At 42.7% G+C, this 18,972-nt stretch overlaps 2 protein-coding genes across 4 annotated transcripts in view; both read right to left on the bottom strand.

Moving 5' to 3' along the window:
- Positions 1-18,972, bottom strand: part of LOC125906716 (uncharacterized protein K02A2.6-like) — a 417,738-nt gene that overhangs the window by 331,706 nt on the left and 67,060 nt on the right. The gene's annotated exons all lie outside the window — the stretch shown is intronic.
- The window catches only part of LOC120949830 (breast carcinoma-amplified sequence 3 homolog), a 96,869-nt gene that overhangs the window by 21,263 nt on the left and 56,634 nt on the right, over positions 1-18,972 (bottom strand). The window contains exon 7 of one of the 2 annotated variants that reach the window (XM_049606317.1): positions 6,853-7,134. The exons of the other annotated variant lie outside the window; for it this stretch is intronic. Coding sequence (XP_049462274.1) covers positions 7,130-7,134 — 5 coding nt within the window. The 3' untranslated portion in view covers positions 6,853-7,129. Of the gene's footprint in view, positions 1-6,852; positions 7,135-18,972 lie in introns of those variants that run through there. 2 annotated transcript variants of the gene reach the window in all.

Below are 18,972 nucleotides of genomic sequence, written 5' to 3'. Positions count from 1 at the left end.
AATTCACGACACCTGGACATCCTGCTAATATTTTCGTTTGTAGAATTTCTTGAAAAATGTCGGGGGCGTTGCACAGACCGAATGGCAGTCTCTTGAATCTGAATGTACCATTTCCAGCGAAAAAATTCGTCAGGTGTCTACAGCCTTGGTGTAATTCCACGTGGAAAAAAGCACTCAACAGGTCGATCGTGGAAAACCATGAGGCACCATTTAATTCTGATAAAATCGCCTCCAATGTTGGCATTCGAAATGGTGTTCTGATGATTCTTTTATTAGGACCTCTTAGGTCTACGACCAAACGGATGTCGTTTTTACCTTTTGGAACTACCAACAAAGATGAGCAGAATGAATTTTCCATTTTGTCCGTAACGCGTTCTATGATGCCCCTAGTTAGAAGGTCGTCCAATCTTTTCAACGTTTCGTTTTTAAACGCTGGTGGAATACTGGTGAACACGTTTCGGGATGGTGGCATTTCTTTATCGTATGATAACATTACAGGAGCAACATTAAATTTAGGGAATTCGGTCAAATCTGTCAATACGAAAATCTCTCCGGGTATTAATCGGATTGTGTTACATCCCGAATATGATTTAACTGGAACGTTCATGCCCAGCTGTAAAACGCTGTATCGCAATGCTGTGTTTCTACTTAATAATGCTTTTTCGTTTGGCACGACGTAGATTTTTTTCCATCGTTCGAGGGCGGTCGTTAGATATAAATAATTCAGCTACGAAGGAAGCTATTACCGGAATGTCTTCTTCCATTCCGTATGCTTTTAAATGGTGCTCAGACCCTTTCTTTAAATTGAAAATATGAGACAACTTAGGGTCTTTCTTTGATAGACAATCGAAACTATCTTTCCCTATAGTGTTAACATCCCCACCCGAATCAATCATACATTTAATAGCGAAGCCCGCTACGTAACCTGTAATGAACACGAGATCGATTTTTTTCTTGGCAAATGCTATGCAAAGATTTTTTTTTACATCACGAAATTATTGATGATCTCGATGGGATTATTTTGAAGCACTTGTTGCGATACATCGGCTGTTTGCTCGTGATCCGACTTTCCAGGAATACCGCTTTCCGTGATAGCAGCAATTTTCCGAATTTTATTAGGTACAGCCGGTTCGCCAACATCTGTCGGATAGCGCTTGCTATTGTTTAAGAGATCAGGATGGCACGCACGTTCTATATGCCCTATGACATTGCAGCGGCGGCATCTTTTATCTATTGCATAGCAGTTTTCTGGCTGGTGTGTATTGCTGCTACATCTCCAACACAGGATGCGACGAATACCGAATGAACGATTTGTGGAGAATTTTGAAAATTCGCCTTTGCTAAAGCCTCTATTCTCCTGCATACCCCAATGTTTTTGTTTGTATGAGGGATAATCACGTTGAAACTCCCTTGGACGTGACATTTTTGCGTTGGTGCTATGCGACACAGCGGAAACCTGTAATGTAGGTTCATTTTGTCTGTGGTCTCTAGCGAAAGCGTTTTCGTTAAATTTCTCTATTTCGCATGTTCGAACTTTTTCCAGTAGATCTGTTATTGTTCCGCGTTTTTTAAGAATTTTCCATCCTGCCATACGTACTTTGGGGTTAATAGCATGTACCTGTATCACGTCGACAATTGTTTCGATTAATTGTTCCTCCTTGTAATTACATAATTTCCCAGAATCGATCACTCGTTTTACGAATTGGTAGTCCGATTCACCTTTGATTTGGTTCATCGTGCGTAATTTTTGACGCTGACGAAACACGTAATAATGGAAATTAAAATAGTGATCTAATCGATCCATTGTGTTAGTGTATGGAAATAGTTTCGCATCCTTGGCTGAATCATTTGTCGACGTACTTTCTAGAATGCCCAACAGTGAAGGGCCTGCCTTCATTTTAAAGGCATTCATTTTTAGAGTTTCACTGGTAATACCCGCAAACTCCATTGCCGCTTCAAATAACTCTCTCCATCTATCGAATGTCGTCTTGTCCACTTCTTCTTTTCCGTCTTTCGGTTGGCAAACGGCTATTTGCAATGTGGCGAAAGACATGGACGCCGACATGGAAGCCTCGTTGATGGATTGTGTTCCAGAATCAAGAAATGTAGAACATCCACGAGGAGTAGCTTCGAACAATTGGTTGTCGGAATGTTCCTCGATCCAGTCATTTCGTCGTTTCGTTGAACTCACGCAACCATCCTTTAACAGTGATTCTAAAAAGGAGTTCTTCTGCTTTTCTTTCTCCAAAACCCGAATCAAAGCATCAACGTTCTCTTTTGTTATTTCGCTGTCGCTAACGAAAAGACATCAATAGAATAGTTCATGTCAGTTTTCTGTACCCCTTTTCGTTTTAATAGCGTTCAATGTGTGTGTAGCACGATCGCACGCGTGCGGTAAGGTTTCTTCGAATACGTGTTGAGTCGCCCCCACCCCCACTCGAATCACCGTTTTTTTTTTTTTTTTTTGTATATCAGCTAGTTTTTTGTTATGTTACAATGTTAAATTCATTTGGACCGCTCAAGGTTCCCTTTTTTTAATATATATATACACGTGCGAACCGCTCGAGGTTCTCGCTTTTTTATATAATTATACTCGCAATTGGTTATTTGTATTTCGATATAAACTGAGCCGCTTGAGGCTCTCCTTTTTATTTCATACACACGCTCAAACCGCTCGAGGTTCTCATTCTTTTTTTTATAATATATATATATATATATATATATATATATATATATATATATATATATATATATATATATATATATATATATATATATATATATATATATATATATATATATATATATATATATATATATATATATATGATATAGATATATATATATGAACATCATACGTATGGTAGTGCTAAAGCGTCAATTCCGTCCTTACATTGTTCACGCACACCACGCACGCAAAACACGCGAAACAAACACCGAGTACCTTATTTTGCCTTTTTATATATGAAATAGGATATCTCGAACTAATCAAACCACCAAACTTACCAACATGCGCCATTGTCGTAATCGTCACGTATTTTAATTATTTATTAAGCTTGTTTTATTCAATTTCTTTTTTTTTATTGTTTCACGCTCAACCGATCTCTTTGCAATCAACCACAAGACTGACCCGAGACTCCTTTATTTCTCCCTGTCGCCTGACTTGTCTTCTCTCCCTGATCTCACGATCTGTCCCTCTCTCACACTCTCTCTCTCTCGATTCACTCTCGGAGTTCACTCTCTCTTGATCCCAGCTACCGCTAGCTACCGGTAGACGTCCGTCTCCTTTTCCGCGCGCCTTCTCCATCTCTATCTCTGCTTTCGTCCAATCTCTCCTCTCTCGAATCATGTTGACAGTTGACAGCTGACGACAGAGTGTGTTTTCTCACTGTGCTCCGCGTAAATCCGTGAATTAGTTTGTCGTTTCGGCCTTATTTTCGTCAAACTGCTGCTTAGCTGTGACTTAAGCTGTCTCTGGTAGTCCTGCCTTCAATTGTTCGTCACAACCATTCCTGACTTTGCTGTATTTCCTGCGTTTGTTCCTGAGTCCTGTGGCATCTATCTGCAACGGCAACTAAAATGGAGGGAGTTTGTTGTGACTGCTCTGTGCCACTTGAATCGCTTGAGTGTGGTATCATGTGCTCGTTCTGTGATGCTGTATATCACTCAGCGTGCACTAAATTACCTTTCACTGTGATCGAAGAGGTAAAACGGACGGCATCTCTTCATTGGAGCTGTGTAGGGTGTTCGAATGCTCTTGGCAACCCACATAGTAAAGCAGTCAAAACAACGGGTATGCAGGTCGGCTTCCAGGCGGCTCTTACTGCCGCTGTCGAGGTGATGAAAGCTGCTTTAGTCCCGCCTGTGATGCACGAAATCCGTGAGGGCTTTGCCAGTTTTGCCGCGGCTCACCAGGCTCCTAGCGAACACTTCAACGTACCGCCCCCAGATGCCCTCCCGAGTGGAAAGCGTAGAAGGTTGTTCCGTGACGTTGTTGCATCCACGGAAGCCATTGTTGTTGACAATGCTCCACTATACCCTGTAAATACAGACACCGACAATACTCACCAAAGAAATCGCCCTTCACTACCACCAATAATAACAGGAACCACCACCACGTCGATCCCAACCGTGTCACAACTACCAAGAACAAACTATATGTGGCTACATCTATCTAGGTTAGCCAAAACCGTCACCGTTGACCAGGTAGTGTCGATGGTAAAATCACAGTTGGACACCACGGACGTCATCGCTTTTAGTTTGCTGAAAGCGGGAACAACCATTAGCTCGGTTAGTTCACAAACTTTTAAGGTTAGAATTATCGCTGTTCTTCGAGATAAAGCACTTACCGCAGGATCTTGGCCGGTCGGGCTCGGTGTGCGTGAGTTTATCTCACTCCCGCAAAGGCCGTCTCACCATCGTCCTGATCTTACCAACACAAACACACCTATACCTGTTCGACATAGCCCGATGCACCCTGTACAATTATCACCCGATATGAATTGTACCTTAATATCGCCTGCTCCACCAAAAACAACTACAGCCACACCAAACACCGTTAAAATGCACCAAACTACTATTCAACACTTTTTTTCTTAAGTAATAATCACACAACTGTTTCCTCAAAAGGCACTGTGCCACTGAATCTGACTAGTCATTTGTTTACACGAAATAACAACACGTCAACGACACGATCTCTCACCGATGACCTTGCACCAACTTACACACGCATACCACTCAATGTCCGTTCCACGTCTATAACTGTATACTATCAGAATGTGCGAGGTTTACGATCCAAAGCTGATGAGTTCCGTTTAACTGTGTTAGAAGCGGACTATGATGTTGTTGTACTCACTGAGACTTGGCTCGATCCCAGCCTTCCCACAGCTCTCCTATTTGGCGATGCGCACTGTGTCTATCGTTGCGATAGAAATGCCGCAAACAGCTCTCTATCTCGAGGCGGTGGAGTACTAATTGCGGTGGCTTCCGCTCTCCGCTCTCATGCGCTTCCAGTGCTTGCGCAAACGCTTGAATTCGCTTGCATCTGCATTCAGCTCCCGACGTACCGATTATTCATTGCTGCTGCCTACCTTCCTCCCAACCATAGCACGGACGAAGGAAAAATAAATGCATTACTGGACACCGTTAACAGCATTTGCGACACACTAGGTCCAAACGACAGATTCGTGCTCGTGGGAGACTTTAACCAACCCGCTCTTTCCTGGTCGCCTGCACAATCGAATCATGAAACCCCTTTTGTGTTTTTTTAACCTCATACTAGTTCAGTTCGTAGCGCCCAATTCGTCGATGGACTGCACCAGAATGCGCTTTACCAACTTAATAACAACACTAACTCTATGGGGCGCATTTTCGCTCATACGCGTCAGCGAGCACCCGCTGCTGCCAATAGACTGCTATCACCCACCGCTCGAATTTGATTTGGAAATCACAGCATCGTCTATGAATCACGCTACCACTGTTACGGAAATAAAGCTCAATTACGCACGTGCTGACCTTACTAAACTCAAGAGACTGATCTGCTCCTTCAACCAATCCTTTGAATGCTCAAACTATACATCCATTGACCATGCCACGAACGATTTCTCAGAGTTTATGCGGGCCGCATTGCGTGAATGTGCTCCTATTAAAAAGCCCCTTCGCGGACCGCCGTGGGGTGACCGCACATTACATGCCCTAAAAAAAGCAAAGCGAGCCGCTTATGACAATTTACGCGCTAATCGATCCACACCGTGTCGGCTTTACTACAATGGTGCTCATGCACTTTATCGACGTTATAATAGAGTCTGCTATCGTCGATATATACGCCACACTGAACGAAGCTTGCGAAAGTACCCTCGCCGCTTTTGGAGCTTTGCCGACAACATGCGCAAGTCAACTGGCCTCCCCGGGACTATTCGGTATAAGGATAATTGTGCACACTCGCCATTAGATATTTATGAACTGTTCGCCACGCGCATCGAGGATAGCTTCATCTCTAACATCACACCTCCGGAGGCTGTTGCTTCCGCTGTTGCACCTGATATATTTAATCCACCTTGATTCCACCTTGGCTAAAGTCTATGTTTGACACATAAGTGCCAATCAAGAAATGGCAGTATTTTCCTCCGTCTAATGAGGCCTTTATACATGTCACTATTCAAATTCTTGTTCAGGTCACTCGTGATTTCGTCGTTTGAAGTTGTATGCGCAGTATGAATGGGGAAAGCATTTAATATTTATTCGGTCAGTATTATCAAAAATGCGCGATTTTTTATCTGTGCATGGGTAAGACTACAGATAGATCGTTATTTTGATCACTCTGCAAACAGGTTAAAATTACAGCTTTTGGCTTAAATTATAGATAGAAAAATATAAAATATAAATTATAATTCATAGAATTAACAGGGCTAATGAATTTTGTAGGAACAAGCATTGAACAAGCATTACATCTTAATTAAACTTTTAAGTACGATTAAGTACTATACACAGTGGCGGATCTAGGGTATCAGGGGCCCTAGGCGGAACGACGAGTTGAGGCCCTCTGTAAATGGTAAATGTTGTGTGGGGGGGGGGGGGGGTGGGGGGGGGGTAGCGGCACTAAAGTTGCTGTTGGGAGATTGATCGCATTCTATGAAGCATTGACATAAGCCTGAATCCAATATAAAACTATCCCTATTTGAAGCCTTTGAAGTGAAGATAGTGATTTTTATTGTTTTATTTTAATTAATTGAAGATAGTGAGCAGTTATGCTCTATTCCAGAAGTTTAAGTTTTGAACAAGTCAAACCAGTTGTTTCGTCGCGAATAGTTTTCAGATAAAGTTTCCTTTTCTTTCTTTGGTTTTTGCTGCTAATAATTACCGAAGCTGTTGTAAGAAATTGCTGGTGATGAAGAGAGGGAAAAAGCCTTTTCGCCCTCTATTTATTAATTTAAGATCGATAGAGATGTGTACATGAACGGGCGCGGATGTGATCCGATCCGCAGTTCAAATCTGCACGATTCACGTAGCTGCTCGAACACCAGTATTAAATGGCCGGTCTCGTGGAACACTCGTCAACTCGTACGGGTTAACAACATGCCCGTCATTGGTTCAAGTCCCGAATGAACCGTGCCTCCATACGTAGGACGGACTATCCTGCAATGGGTATAAAAAAGTCCCTGAAAGCCAAACCCACTAGAAGTACAGGTATGCCTTGACAGCGGTTGTTGTGCCATGATGAAGAAGTATTGAATAAAATAAATATGTGAATTACTATCAAACACGCAAATCATTCTGACGGCAATATAATTGGAAATTAAATTTGATCAAACTATAAAATGAGTGTTTTTCACCAATCATATGTTTATTTTTACGTAACTTCTATCCACTGAACAAACCATATGAATTATAAAGTTTATTTTAGGTCTCAAAATTAATATATGATTAAATTAATAATAAAAACTAATTGATGCGAGGCCACGGGAGTGATAAAATGTTGAACAAATTTGTAACCTTTCAACACTGTTTGTTTATTAAAAAATATATGTGGCAGCATAGCCTTTTCATGCACAGCACTGTCCCGCGGTAACGCTTCCAGTCGTAGTCCGTGCTAACACACTAACACTAACGCTAAGCTAAAACGAAGAAAAGACGAACCGAAGGATAACGAACATCTAACGAAGCGAAGCGATAAGGATCATCTAGAGGACTTACGATAAAATAAACGGAGAGATCGCTCTCATTCTAGTCTCGTATTCAGAACAAACCGTGTTTCAATAATTACGCCAAAACGAAATCGAAAGAACGCGCTAAAGTGGTGACCCCGACGTGATCGTTCAGTTCCGTTTCTTTTTTTACGAATTTTGGTGTACATCGCAGTAATGGAAGAGGATAAAGTTGCGCCTAATCCCATTTTACCAGACCATTTTCGGGCTGGTTCATTGGTGCCGACCCCCAGCGGGCCTAGTACAGCAGTACCCAACCCTAGTGCGCCTATCCCTAGTGTGTCCAGCCATGCTCCTCAACCCGCTGCCGTAGAAGCAATCCATGCGCCGCGACTGAAGCCACCAAATATGGTGGATACGATTATCGAGACGTATTTTTTGTCTTTGGAATTTTGGCTGCTTCGGGTATCAGCGCATTACACGATACGCTTTTTTTTTTTTTAATTCAATTTGTCTTATTTTTATTGGTGTATAAAAATTTGAAAATACATTTGGGAGCATAGTTTCTAATGGTCTACGCGTCTTTTGGTTTCCTGCTCTTTAGAGTGTTTACGCATTGATTTGGCAGTAGCCTTTCTAAGATTTATGAGGTATTTTCAGTGATTCTGAGTTTTAGTTTTTAGCTATTTGAACGCAGGGGGAGCCCTCATTTGTGGAGAATGTTATCTCTTTTTGAAATGCTAATCTAATCTAAACTTCCTTATATATTTGAACTTATAATAATAAACTTATCTAAATGAAATGAAATGAAGCTTATGTACATAGTGCAACTTAAGAAGTACTAAGTATTTACAGGGATACGTTCAATTCACGTGTAGAGGTTTCTAATAATGTTAGAGCCAGATGCCGACGTAGTAGACCTAAGTTTAGCTAAATCTTTCTCTATTCGTTCATCAATAAATTCTATGTTGGCTATCCTGTGAAGTTCTTCTGTCCGAAATCTTTTAGGCAGTCCATATATTATTTTAATAAATCTATTTTGAATTCGCTGTATTCTCTTTCGATTGGTAACAGAACATACTTTCCAGATGTGTGACCCGTATGTAATGGCTGGTAGTATGATTTGCTTGTATATGAGCATTTTATTATCTAGTGAGAGTCTAGAAGAGGTGGCTATCAAAGGGTATAGACATTTAAGTTGCCCTATAGTCTTGTTGGTAATAGTTTTAATATGTTGATTGAAATTCAGTTTTCTATCTATGTTGATTCCTAGGTACTTGACTCCTGGAGTCCAAGGAATTATTACGGAGTTAAGTTTAACCGGCTCTATTTTACGATAGATTGTGCTGTCCTGCATGTTTCGTTTGTATGGAAAGACTATTGCTTGTGTCTTGGATGCATTTACCTTGATCTTCCAGTCGTTTAGATACTTAATGTAAATATCTAGACCTCTTTGTAAACCTCCTGAAAGATAACGGTACTGTCGAGCAGTATGGAGTATGGCTGTATCATCTGCGTACAACGAGATGTAGGTGTTGTTACGTAGGGTGGGAAGATCCGATGTATACAGATTGTATAACAAGGGTCCCAATACACTCCCTTGTGGGACACCAGCACAGTTATCATATGTTTCTGAGCTGTATTTACCAATGATTACCTTGGATGTTCTGTTGGACAGGTAGCTAGCAATTATACGAGTGATGTAAGTTGGAAAGTTTAAGTTCATTAACTTAAAAATTAAACCGTCGTGCCAAACATTATCGAATGCTTTTTCGACGTCTAAAAGTGCCATAGATGTTGATACGCCTTTTCTTTTGCCTTCATTAATGATATTTACAACTCTCTGCAACTGATGTGCAGTTGAGTGTCCTCTTCTAAATCCAAATTGCTCTTCAGCCAAGGCATTGGTCTCGTCACAGTAGTCAATCATTCTATGATAAATTACCCGTTCAAATATCTTGCTCAAAGTACTCAGTAGAGCAATGCCTCTGTAACTAGTCACCAACCCTGGGTCTTTACCCGGTTTGGCGATTGCAACTATTTTTGCTATCTTCCATTCTTGAGGAAAGTAGCCCAGTTCCAAGCATTTGTTGAAGATGTTAGTGACTAGATTTAGTTCACTATTACCAAGATGCTTAAGCACAACATTAAAATCCTGATCTAGCCCAGGAGCTTTAAAATTTGCTCCACGAGAAATAGCACCTTTCACTTCACTACTGGTGGTTTTGTCTCTATCTTCGAAATTGATGGGCATTTCATAAAGATTAATGTTGGCCTGCCTAACTGATTGCTCGTACGGACTTGTTAAAGTATCTCCCAACCTATGCGCATTTAAAAATTGTTCCGCTAAACTATTGGCTTTTTCTTCTGGTGTGAATAGGATATTCGAGTTTTCACGGAGGGGTGGAATCGGTTTTAGACGTGTTCTTAAAACTTTAGTGACCCTCCAAAAGGGATGGGATGATTTTGGCATGGCTCTGAGTTTTTCGCTAAATTGATAATTTCTGACTACCTCTAATCTCACTCTAACATCTTTTGCCAGCCTTCTGTATTCACTGTAAAGTGCCCTATCTCCTGTTCTTTGGTATTGTTTTCTCACCGTGTTTTTCATTTCAATGAGTCTCTTCGTGTCTCCATCGAGTTTCATAAGGTGTTTGTGAAGTTGGACTTCAGGCACTGAACGTCTCACTGCTTCCTCGATGTTGGTGTCTAGTCTCTGCAATGCATCATCTATGTCATCAGTGGAGCTCAGCGAGACATCTACGTTGGTGTGTTCATTCATCCACGACTCAAAGGTTCGCCAATCGGCTTCACGAAAGTTTCTTCTACGACGCCAAGCATGTGGAGTGTTATTTTCAACCTTTAGTACAACCGGTAGGTGCTCAGACGACAAGGCAGAGATGGTGACTGGATCGTTCATTCTATCAGGCATATTTGTCATGAATATATCTATGATGGACATGCTTCGGCCGTTGACGAAGGTGGGTTGAAACGGGTGAGTTATTGTGAACATGCCATTTTGCGCAGCTTCCCACAATATCTGACCATTTTTGTTTCCTCGTTGATTGCCCCATACTTGGTGTTTGGCATTTAGGTCTCCTGCAATGATGAAGTGTCCACTGGAGTTTGTGAGAGATCTCAGCTCTTGTCGAAGAACAGCTGATGGTCCATCAGAGTCCTTTGCTTGTTTGGGACAATATGCAGCAAAAAACTTGAAATTTCCTTGCGTCGTGAAGATCTCAATGCCAGCTGCTTCTATGAACTAGGTGTTAGGGAGCGTTAGCGTCCTAAATTTGACGTCGCGATGTACTGCAATGCCAATGCCACCCTGAGCGGTTTGTCTATCTAGTCTTATGAAGCTGTGATTAGGGAGGTTGAAGCTCATATGTGGTTGCAAATGCGTTTCAGTTACGGCTATCACATCAATCTTTTCCTCTTCAAGAAAATTTATGAACTCCAGCTTTTTTCTAAAGATGGAGCGGGTGTTCCAGGTAGCGGTCTTTAAATCCATTGGGAAGCGCTTCCATTATCAATTGGACCAGCGTAGTTATTTGCTGATCGCGAGGGAGATGTTTAATCTCGCTTTGATAGCGTTTCCACAACCGTGTGATGGTAGTGAAAAGGATCATATCTGGAGCTGTTTCCTCTACAGAAAGTTGCTCTCGCAATCGGTTGAGCTTGTCTTGGGCTGGTTGTCTGGTCGATGTTTTAATCGTCTCATTTTGGATTTCCATTGCTTCTGCCGATGGACCAGAACAGGTTGGTTGTGAGTGTTGGGGTTTCATCTCTGAAACGTTAGGCTGTGGCTTATTTTGGCTATGTTGTTTGCGAGGCAGCGACTGATGTTGCTGCAGCTGTTGATGTTGTGTTATTTTATGTTGTTGCCCAGGTAACTGACCTTGTATTTCCTCACTGTGTTGCATTTGTACCATTGGGATTTGTTGGAGCACCGGTTGCTCCAGTGGTAATGATATTTGAACCTGCTGATGTTGTTGCAGAATTTGTTGCTGCAGCACGTTGATCTGCTGTTGTAGTTGTTCCACCTGCTGTTGGAGTGGATGTATGATCTGTTGGAACAACAATTGTTGTTGTTGTACCATCAGTGGCTGCTGCATCTGTAACGTTTGTTGAGCTTGCGGCTGATGTTGCAACGTGTGCAACGTTGGTTGTGGTAGTATTGTGACTGGTGTGTCTGCAGTTGGTGCAGATTGTAGTGCAGTCCAGTTTAGTCTTGAGCTCCATGCAGATGTAGTGGGCGCTGGAGCAGGGATGTAACGGGTAGTTCCTGATCGATATTTTTTGGCATCTCGATTTTCGATAAAATCACGCCTGGCTTTGCAGTTGTGATTGAGAGGGCTGTGATTTCTCTGGCAATTGGCGCAGATTCTTTGGTTTCCCAGTTCTTTAGAGCACTGATTTGACAAGTGTTCATCTCCACACTTCATGCATGGAGCCTTCATTGAACAATTATTTTTCCCGTGTCCAAACCGGAAGCAGTTTTTGCATTGTGTGACATCGTCACGTAATGGAAAGTAGCGTTCCCATCTGATGTTGATGGATTTGAGTCGCTTTACTTCCAGTAAATCATCGAGGGTTACCTGCCCTTTTGTAAAGGACACGATGAAGTTTTTGAAGACTACTTTTGTAGAAAAGCTACTGTCCAAAATGCGAATCGAGACTGGACGGGGAAGATTTGTTTCTTGCAGCCACTGCTCGATCATGACTGGGGTGCCAAAACGCAACCCCTTGAGGATTACCTGGTACAGCTTGTCTCCAGGAAAATCGTGTGTGAAATATTCACGTTTCATTTGTTTCAGGCGACCAACAACTGTTTCAAAAACCTCGCGCGTGATGCACGTGATTTTTGTAAAGTTTCCCTTGAGGAAACTAAATGTGACATTTAGTTTGCCACTGTTACACGATACGCGAAAGTATAATATAGTGATGGTGCAAGTGCCCCCAAACAAATTGACCGAGTTGAGGTCAATTATTGACGGTACACCGGCAGTAGAAAAGTACGCGTACATTAAGGCAAAACTGATCGGATATTTTGCCGACAGTCAGCAGCGGCGCCTGCAGCGTGTATTGTCCGATATGCCGCTTGGTGATAAAAAGCCGAGCCAGCTTCTCAACGAAATGAAGCGCGTTGCTGGCAATTCCCTTAGTGAACCGGTTCTTATCGATTTGTGGGCATCAAGGCTGCCACCACATGCCCAAGCTGCAGTGATCGCTTCTCGCGGTGACGCCGCGGACAAAACCATCATCGCTGACCCCATTGTGGATTCAATGAGCCTGAGAAGTATTAACGCCGTCGAACGTAGCAACGCAGCGATGGCGCCTGGCCACGTGGCTGATGCCACAATGTCAACGACCGCATATACGACCAACGACCCCATGTTTAATATGTGTAATATGTTTAACATGTTTGATATGTTTAATATGTTTATTGATTAATCCATCGGGATCTTGAAGATCCTACATGAATGTACTTAAATTAGTGCTTATAGACTATGTAAGGTACATAAATCGATAGTGGAGAACAGGTGCACAAGAACAGAAAATGTATTTTGAAAATAAAATTATTACGTGACTTGTGTCCTGAGTCTATCTCTAAAAACATTTTGTGGTATGTTGAAATCAAATAAATCAAAGTTACTTATGAAAGTTCGGCACATAGTGTTGTTCCGCTCATTGCACGCAACAAACACGCCAAGCCTCATGCTCTGACAACGCAGCTCAATTGACTTACCGTATACCCGCTTTATCCAACCGCCACAATGACAACACTACCGCTGAGTATTTAAGCTGCTATTATCAAAACGTTAGAGGTTTGCGTACTAAAACAAAAGAATTTCACTTAGCTGTATCGGAGACTGACTTCGATCTCATCGCCCTCACGGAAACTTGGCTTGTTGACAACATTCCATCTGCTCTTCTCTTCAACAACAACTTCTCTGTTTACCGATGTGATCGCTCTCTCAGCGGCTCTAGCTCTCGCGGTGGTGGTGTTTTGCTAGCCGTTTCTAACGCATACGAGTCGATAGAATTACCTTCCCGTGATCGTTCTCTCGAGTATATTTGTGTGCGCGTCGCCTGCAATAACGCACATCTGTACGTCATGGTAGTATACATTCCACCGCAGCTTAGCTCCGAGATATCGACTCTTCGCTCTCTACATGATTGTATCAGCAGCTTCACTCTCACACTGAAGCCTTCGGATCTGCTGTTTGTTATTGGCGATTTCAATCAGCCTAGCATAAGCTGGTCCACAACTGATCCTTCGTCCTCGCCAGCATACTCATCAATCACGCACTATGAACCAACTGCGCGCTCACTGGCCAACAACACCCTTGTGGATGGATTTAAATTTAACGGATTAGTGCAACTTAATCACATCAATAATTCGCACGGACGCATGCTTGACCTGCTCTACGCTAACAAAGCTGCAGCTAAATTGTGTTCGCCTGTCTTTCCAAGTGTTGTTCCGCTTGTACCTCTTGACTCCTACCATCCGGCGTTTGACTTCAATATACGTATTAACTCGTCGACCCGACGCAATTCGACGACTCGACAAAACTCGACGACAACCGCATTTTATCGTTATAACTTTGCTAAAGCTGACTATGTGAAACTGAACGACATGATATCAATGTTTAACAATAACTTTCATTGTTCCAATTTTGTTTCACTTGACGAAGCAGTATGTTCATTCTCGTCCTTCATGCTGCAAGCCTTTGTTGTATGCGTCCCAGTTCAGCGTCCTAAACCTAACCCCCCCTGGGCGGACCGCACACTCAAACGACTCAAACGTGTAAAAAGAGCTGCTTATCGTCACTACCAAACGCGCCGCTGCCAAAGATCTCGCTCGATCTACTTTGACACGCACTCTTTATACTGCAGCTATAACAGGTTTCGATATGGCAGATATTTGAGTAAAATTCAACGTAACCTCTGCAGGTGGCCTGACTCGTTTTGGCGCTTCTACAACAGCAAAACAAAATCCACGCATACACCGAAATCCATTACGTACAAAGGAGCAACAAGTGCCAACACTAATGAAATGTGCAATCTCTTCGCGGATCGCTTCGCAGATTGCTTTTCACCGGCCATGAATGATACCGATACCATTGATGCTGCTCTCGTCAACACTCCTGGCGCAATTAATATGAGCACTACTTTCATCGACAGTGAGATCGTTTTATCTGCCCTAGCGCAACTAAAGCCTTCCTTCGCTCCTGGACCCGACGGAATTCCTTCTACCGTGCTGAAACGCTGTCAAACGACAGTAGCACCTATCCTTGCAAAATTGTTCAATGCATCGCTAGCCAATGGCTACTTTCCCAAAACATGGAGGGAATCTTGGATGGTTCATATTTACAAAAAGGGCGACAGGACAGATGCCATCAACTACCGGGGTATTACATCTTTGTGTGCCATTGCCAAGGTGTTCGAACTAGTGATATACAAAAATCTGCTACATGCATGCCGCAGCTACCTAAGCCCGTATCAACATGGATTTGTGAGAAAAAAGTCGACTACCACGAACCTGGTTGAATTTGTAACCTATTGCACTAGTCAAATTGATGCCGGAGCTCAAGTCGATGCAATTTATACAGATCTGAAAGCAGCATTCGACTCTCTTCCGCACGCAATTCTTCTCGCTAAACTCGATAAACTAGGAGTTCCCAGCTCGCTCGTACAGTGGCTTAAGTCTTACCTAATTAATCGCACATACATCGTGAAAATTGATAAGCACATGTCCAAAGAAATAGTCAGCAGCTCGGGTGTGCCACAAGGAAGCAATATTGGCCCGCTTCTCTTCATATTGTTCATCAACGATGTTACCCTTGCTCTACCTCCCGACAGTATCAGTCTGTTTGCCGACGATGCAAAAATTTTTGCGCCTATTCACAACACAGGTGATTGTACATTCCTGCAAGACTGCATCGAAATTTTCTGTTCGTGGTGCAAGCGTAATGGACTGACTATCTGCATCGAGAAATGCTACTTTGTGTCTTTTAGTCGATGCAGGAGCCCAGTGACTGGGACCTAATTCATAGACGGCACTGCAGTTAATCGACAAAATCATGCCAAAGACCTGGGCGTTCTGCTTGACTCTAGTTTGAACTTTAAACAGCATATTGATGACGTTGTAGCTAGAGGAAGTCAATTACTTGGCGTGGTTATCCGGACAACTAATGAATTCCGCAACCCCATGTGCATCAAAGCTGTGTACAACTGTATCGTTCGTTCGGTTCTGGAATATTCGTGCGTAGTCTGAAGCCCAACTACCGCTTCTTCAATTGCTCGACTTGAGGCGATTCAACGTAAACTCACGCGATATGCCCTACGCTTACTTCCCTGGCAGGATCGCAATAATCTTCCTCCGTATGCTGCGCGGTGCCGTCTTCTAGGCCTTGAACCTTTTTCGGTTAGAAGACGCAATGCACAGTGTTCTTTCATCGCTGGATTGCTAAATGGCTCTATCGACTCATCGCCTTTGTTGCATCGAGTCGATATCTATGCACCATCCCGAACACTTAGGTCTAGAGAAACTCTACGGCTCGCTCAACCCCGTTCCAGCGCTGGTCGGTCTGACCCTATGTTCCGCATGTCGGCTGTCTTCAACACTGTCTCGGATTGCTTCAACTTCGACATCTCAACTCAGTGCTTCAAGGAACGTCTCCGGCTTTTGCCATGGCCGCAGTGAATTGCGCTGCAAATCATGTTTTGTTATGATTTTTTTTTAATGAACTGTTACATCTTAATAGGCCATAGGGCCCGTTGAAGATTAATAAATAAATAATAATAATAATAGCTGACATAGGATCAGACTGGCCAAAACGAGTTCTATAACGAGGGACGGATATGAATTGACGTGTACGTAGATTCCTAGATGGCGCGTTAAATTCTATCGTAGCTAATAGAGTAGGAGCATCAATGTGGTGGTTAAGTAGTCCTGATATAAAAAGGCATGTAGCTATCTCACGGCACTTTTTCAACGACTGAATCCCTAAAAGCAGACACCGGGAATGGTATGAGGGTAACACATCGCCCTGTCGCCATGGTAAGAGTCTTACAGCATATCTAGTCGCTTTTCTTTGGATGGCCTCGATTTGATTACTCCATTCTTAGGTACAGGGGTCGCTAACAATACTGCCATATTCTAACACAGATCGGACGTAGGCACAGTAGATGGTTTTTATGGTCATGGGATTACGGAAACCTTGCGTTGATCGAATAATCCAACCCAGTAGTTGGTTCCCTCTGGATACTATATTCTCTAGGTGATCGTTAAATGTTAAACGTGTGTCGAGAATGATCCCAAGGTCGCGGAATGTATCGGTGCGTTCAACAGATATGTTATCGATCTGGTAGTTGAATCGTGTGCAAGACCGAGAACGGTAAAAAGACAAAACACGACATTTTTCGATACATAGCACCATTGCATTATCACGGCACCATATGCTAAATAGGTTGATGGCGTGTTGAAGATTGATGCAGTCATTGGTATCGTTGATAGGAGCGAACAGCTTAACGTCATCGGCAAACAGAAGAAAACGGTGTTCCGCTAGCAATTGCCCTACATCGTTTATATAAAGAATGAAGAACAGCGGGCCCAAATTGCTGCCTTGAGGCACTCCTGAGGTGCCAAGCACCTCTCTAGATGTATGATCGTTTACCTTGATCTTGTATGAGCGTTCTGTGAGGTAGGAATGCAACCACTTAACTATTTGTTCCGAAAACCCTAACTTCTGCAATTTGGCGATTAAAATGTCGTGTGAGATGAGGTCGAAAGCAGCTTTGAGATCGGTGTAAATGGCATCCACTTGACCTCCGGAGTCGAGATTACGTTTGCAGAAACTAACGAATTCAGTGAGGTTCGTTAATGTTGAACGTTTGGGTACGAACCCGTGTTGGTTATCCATAATGTAATTCGATGTAGCGGAGAGCATAGGGCCGTAAAGCAGAAGCTCAAAAGCTTTTGATACCGCACAAAGTGATGTGATACCGCGATAGTTTGAAGCACATGAGCGATCCCCTTTTTTAAATATTGGTACCATCCACGAGGTCTTAAATAAGCGTGGGAAAATATCGTGGGAACACAGTGACGTGTTGTACATGTTTGTTAATACAGGTGCTAGGGACTGATAGCATTTACTGATGATGTAACTCGGAATGCCATCGGGACCAGGAGCTGTAGAGGGTTTAAGGCTTTTGAGGCACTTTTCTACTGTGCGTATATCAAACGTAGGAATGGTATAATCAATCATGTTTAGAGGTGTGTAAGATGTGGCCCTTGAGATCACCGTTTGATCTACAATTGGGGTAGAGAAGGCATCGGAAAATCGTTCAGCAAAAATGTTGCAAATATCTTCGGGTGACGTGCCCACGGAATCATTATGTTTGATTGTGCTTGGAACTACGTTTGAGCGTCGTCTGCTGTCCATGAAGCGACAAAATTTTCGGGGATGTCGGAGAAGGTACCTTTCGATTGAAGATATATATTGCTTATATCTTGATCGCTTATACTGACTGTATGAATGTATAGCGTTGTTACGATTTTCCCTAGTGATATTACTTCTCAAAAAACGGTGTCGACTAATGGCTTTGTTTTTGGCTCGTTTGAGGATGATAAGCCTGTTATTAGTCCATGCTGGAGAGCTTTCTGGTGCATAATTGGCGTACAGGATTGTACAGGATTGTACAGGATTGTCATGAAGGCATGAACAGCGTCGTCAACAGATGGAAAGTTGGAGCAGTTAAAAGTAGAACCGAAAAGAAATATTCTTTCCTCCAGTTCGACGATATTAGCCTTTGAGTAATTTAATCGTTGCTGATATGTGTTGCTTGGATGGGAGCTAGACTCATGAGGATCATAGTGACGTATTGACCATTCGAGTGCAGGATGATAATTGTCGAGCTTGAGCAGGGCCGGTTCGGATTTAGACACGGCAGAACAGATCTCAGCGGCGTTGGAGTTAGCAAAAATTAGATCGAGTTGTCGGTCCATGGAGTTTCTAACGTTGCTTAATTCATAAAGGCCGTTTGCTGCCATACCATCGATGAAAATATGATTATTTCGAGACTTAGATGACGGTTTATAGTGCATGAAAGTGAAGCGCAATGGTACATCCTCGACATCGGCTGGATTGAGTTTGGACCACGTAATGTCCCATTTGTTAAAATCTCCAGCGACAAGCAGGAGATCGTTATCTCCCATGCGTGATGAAATTTTGCGTATACTTTCTAGATGTTTGTTAACAATTATGTCGTTATATGCGTTGTACGGTGGAATATACATGGCACCGATATAAACAAAAATATT

This window comes from Anopheles coluzzii, chromosome X (assembly GCF_943734685.1).
Source record: "Anopheles coluzzii chromosome X, AcolN3, whole genome shotgun sequence".
Lineage (NCBI taxonomy): Eukaryota > Metazoa > Arthropoda > Insecta > Diptera > Culicidae > Anopheles > Anopheles coluzzii.
The sequence above is the reverse complement of the archived record's forward strand: the minus strand, read 5'-3'. Positions and strand labels throughout refer to the sequence as shown.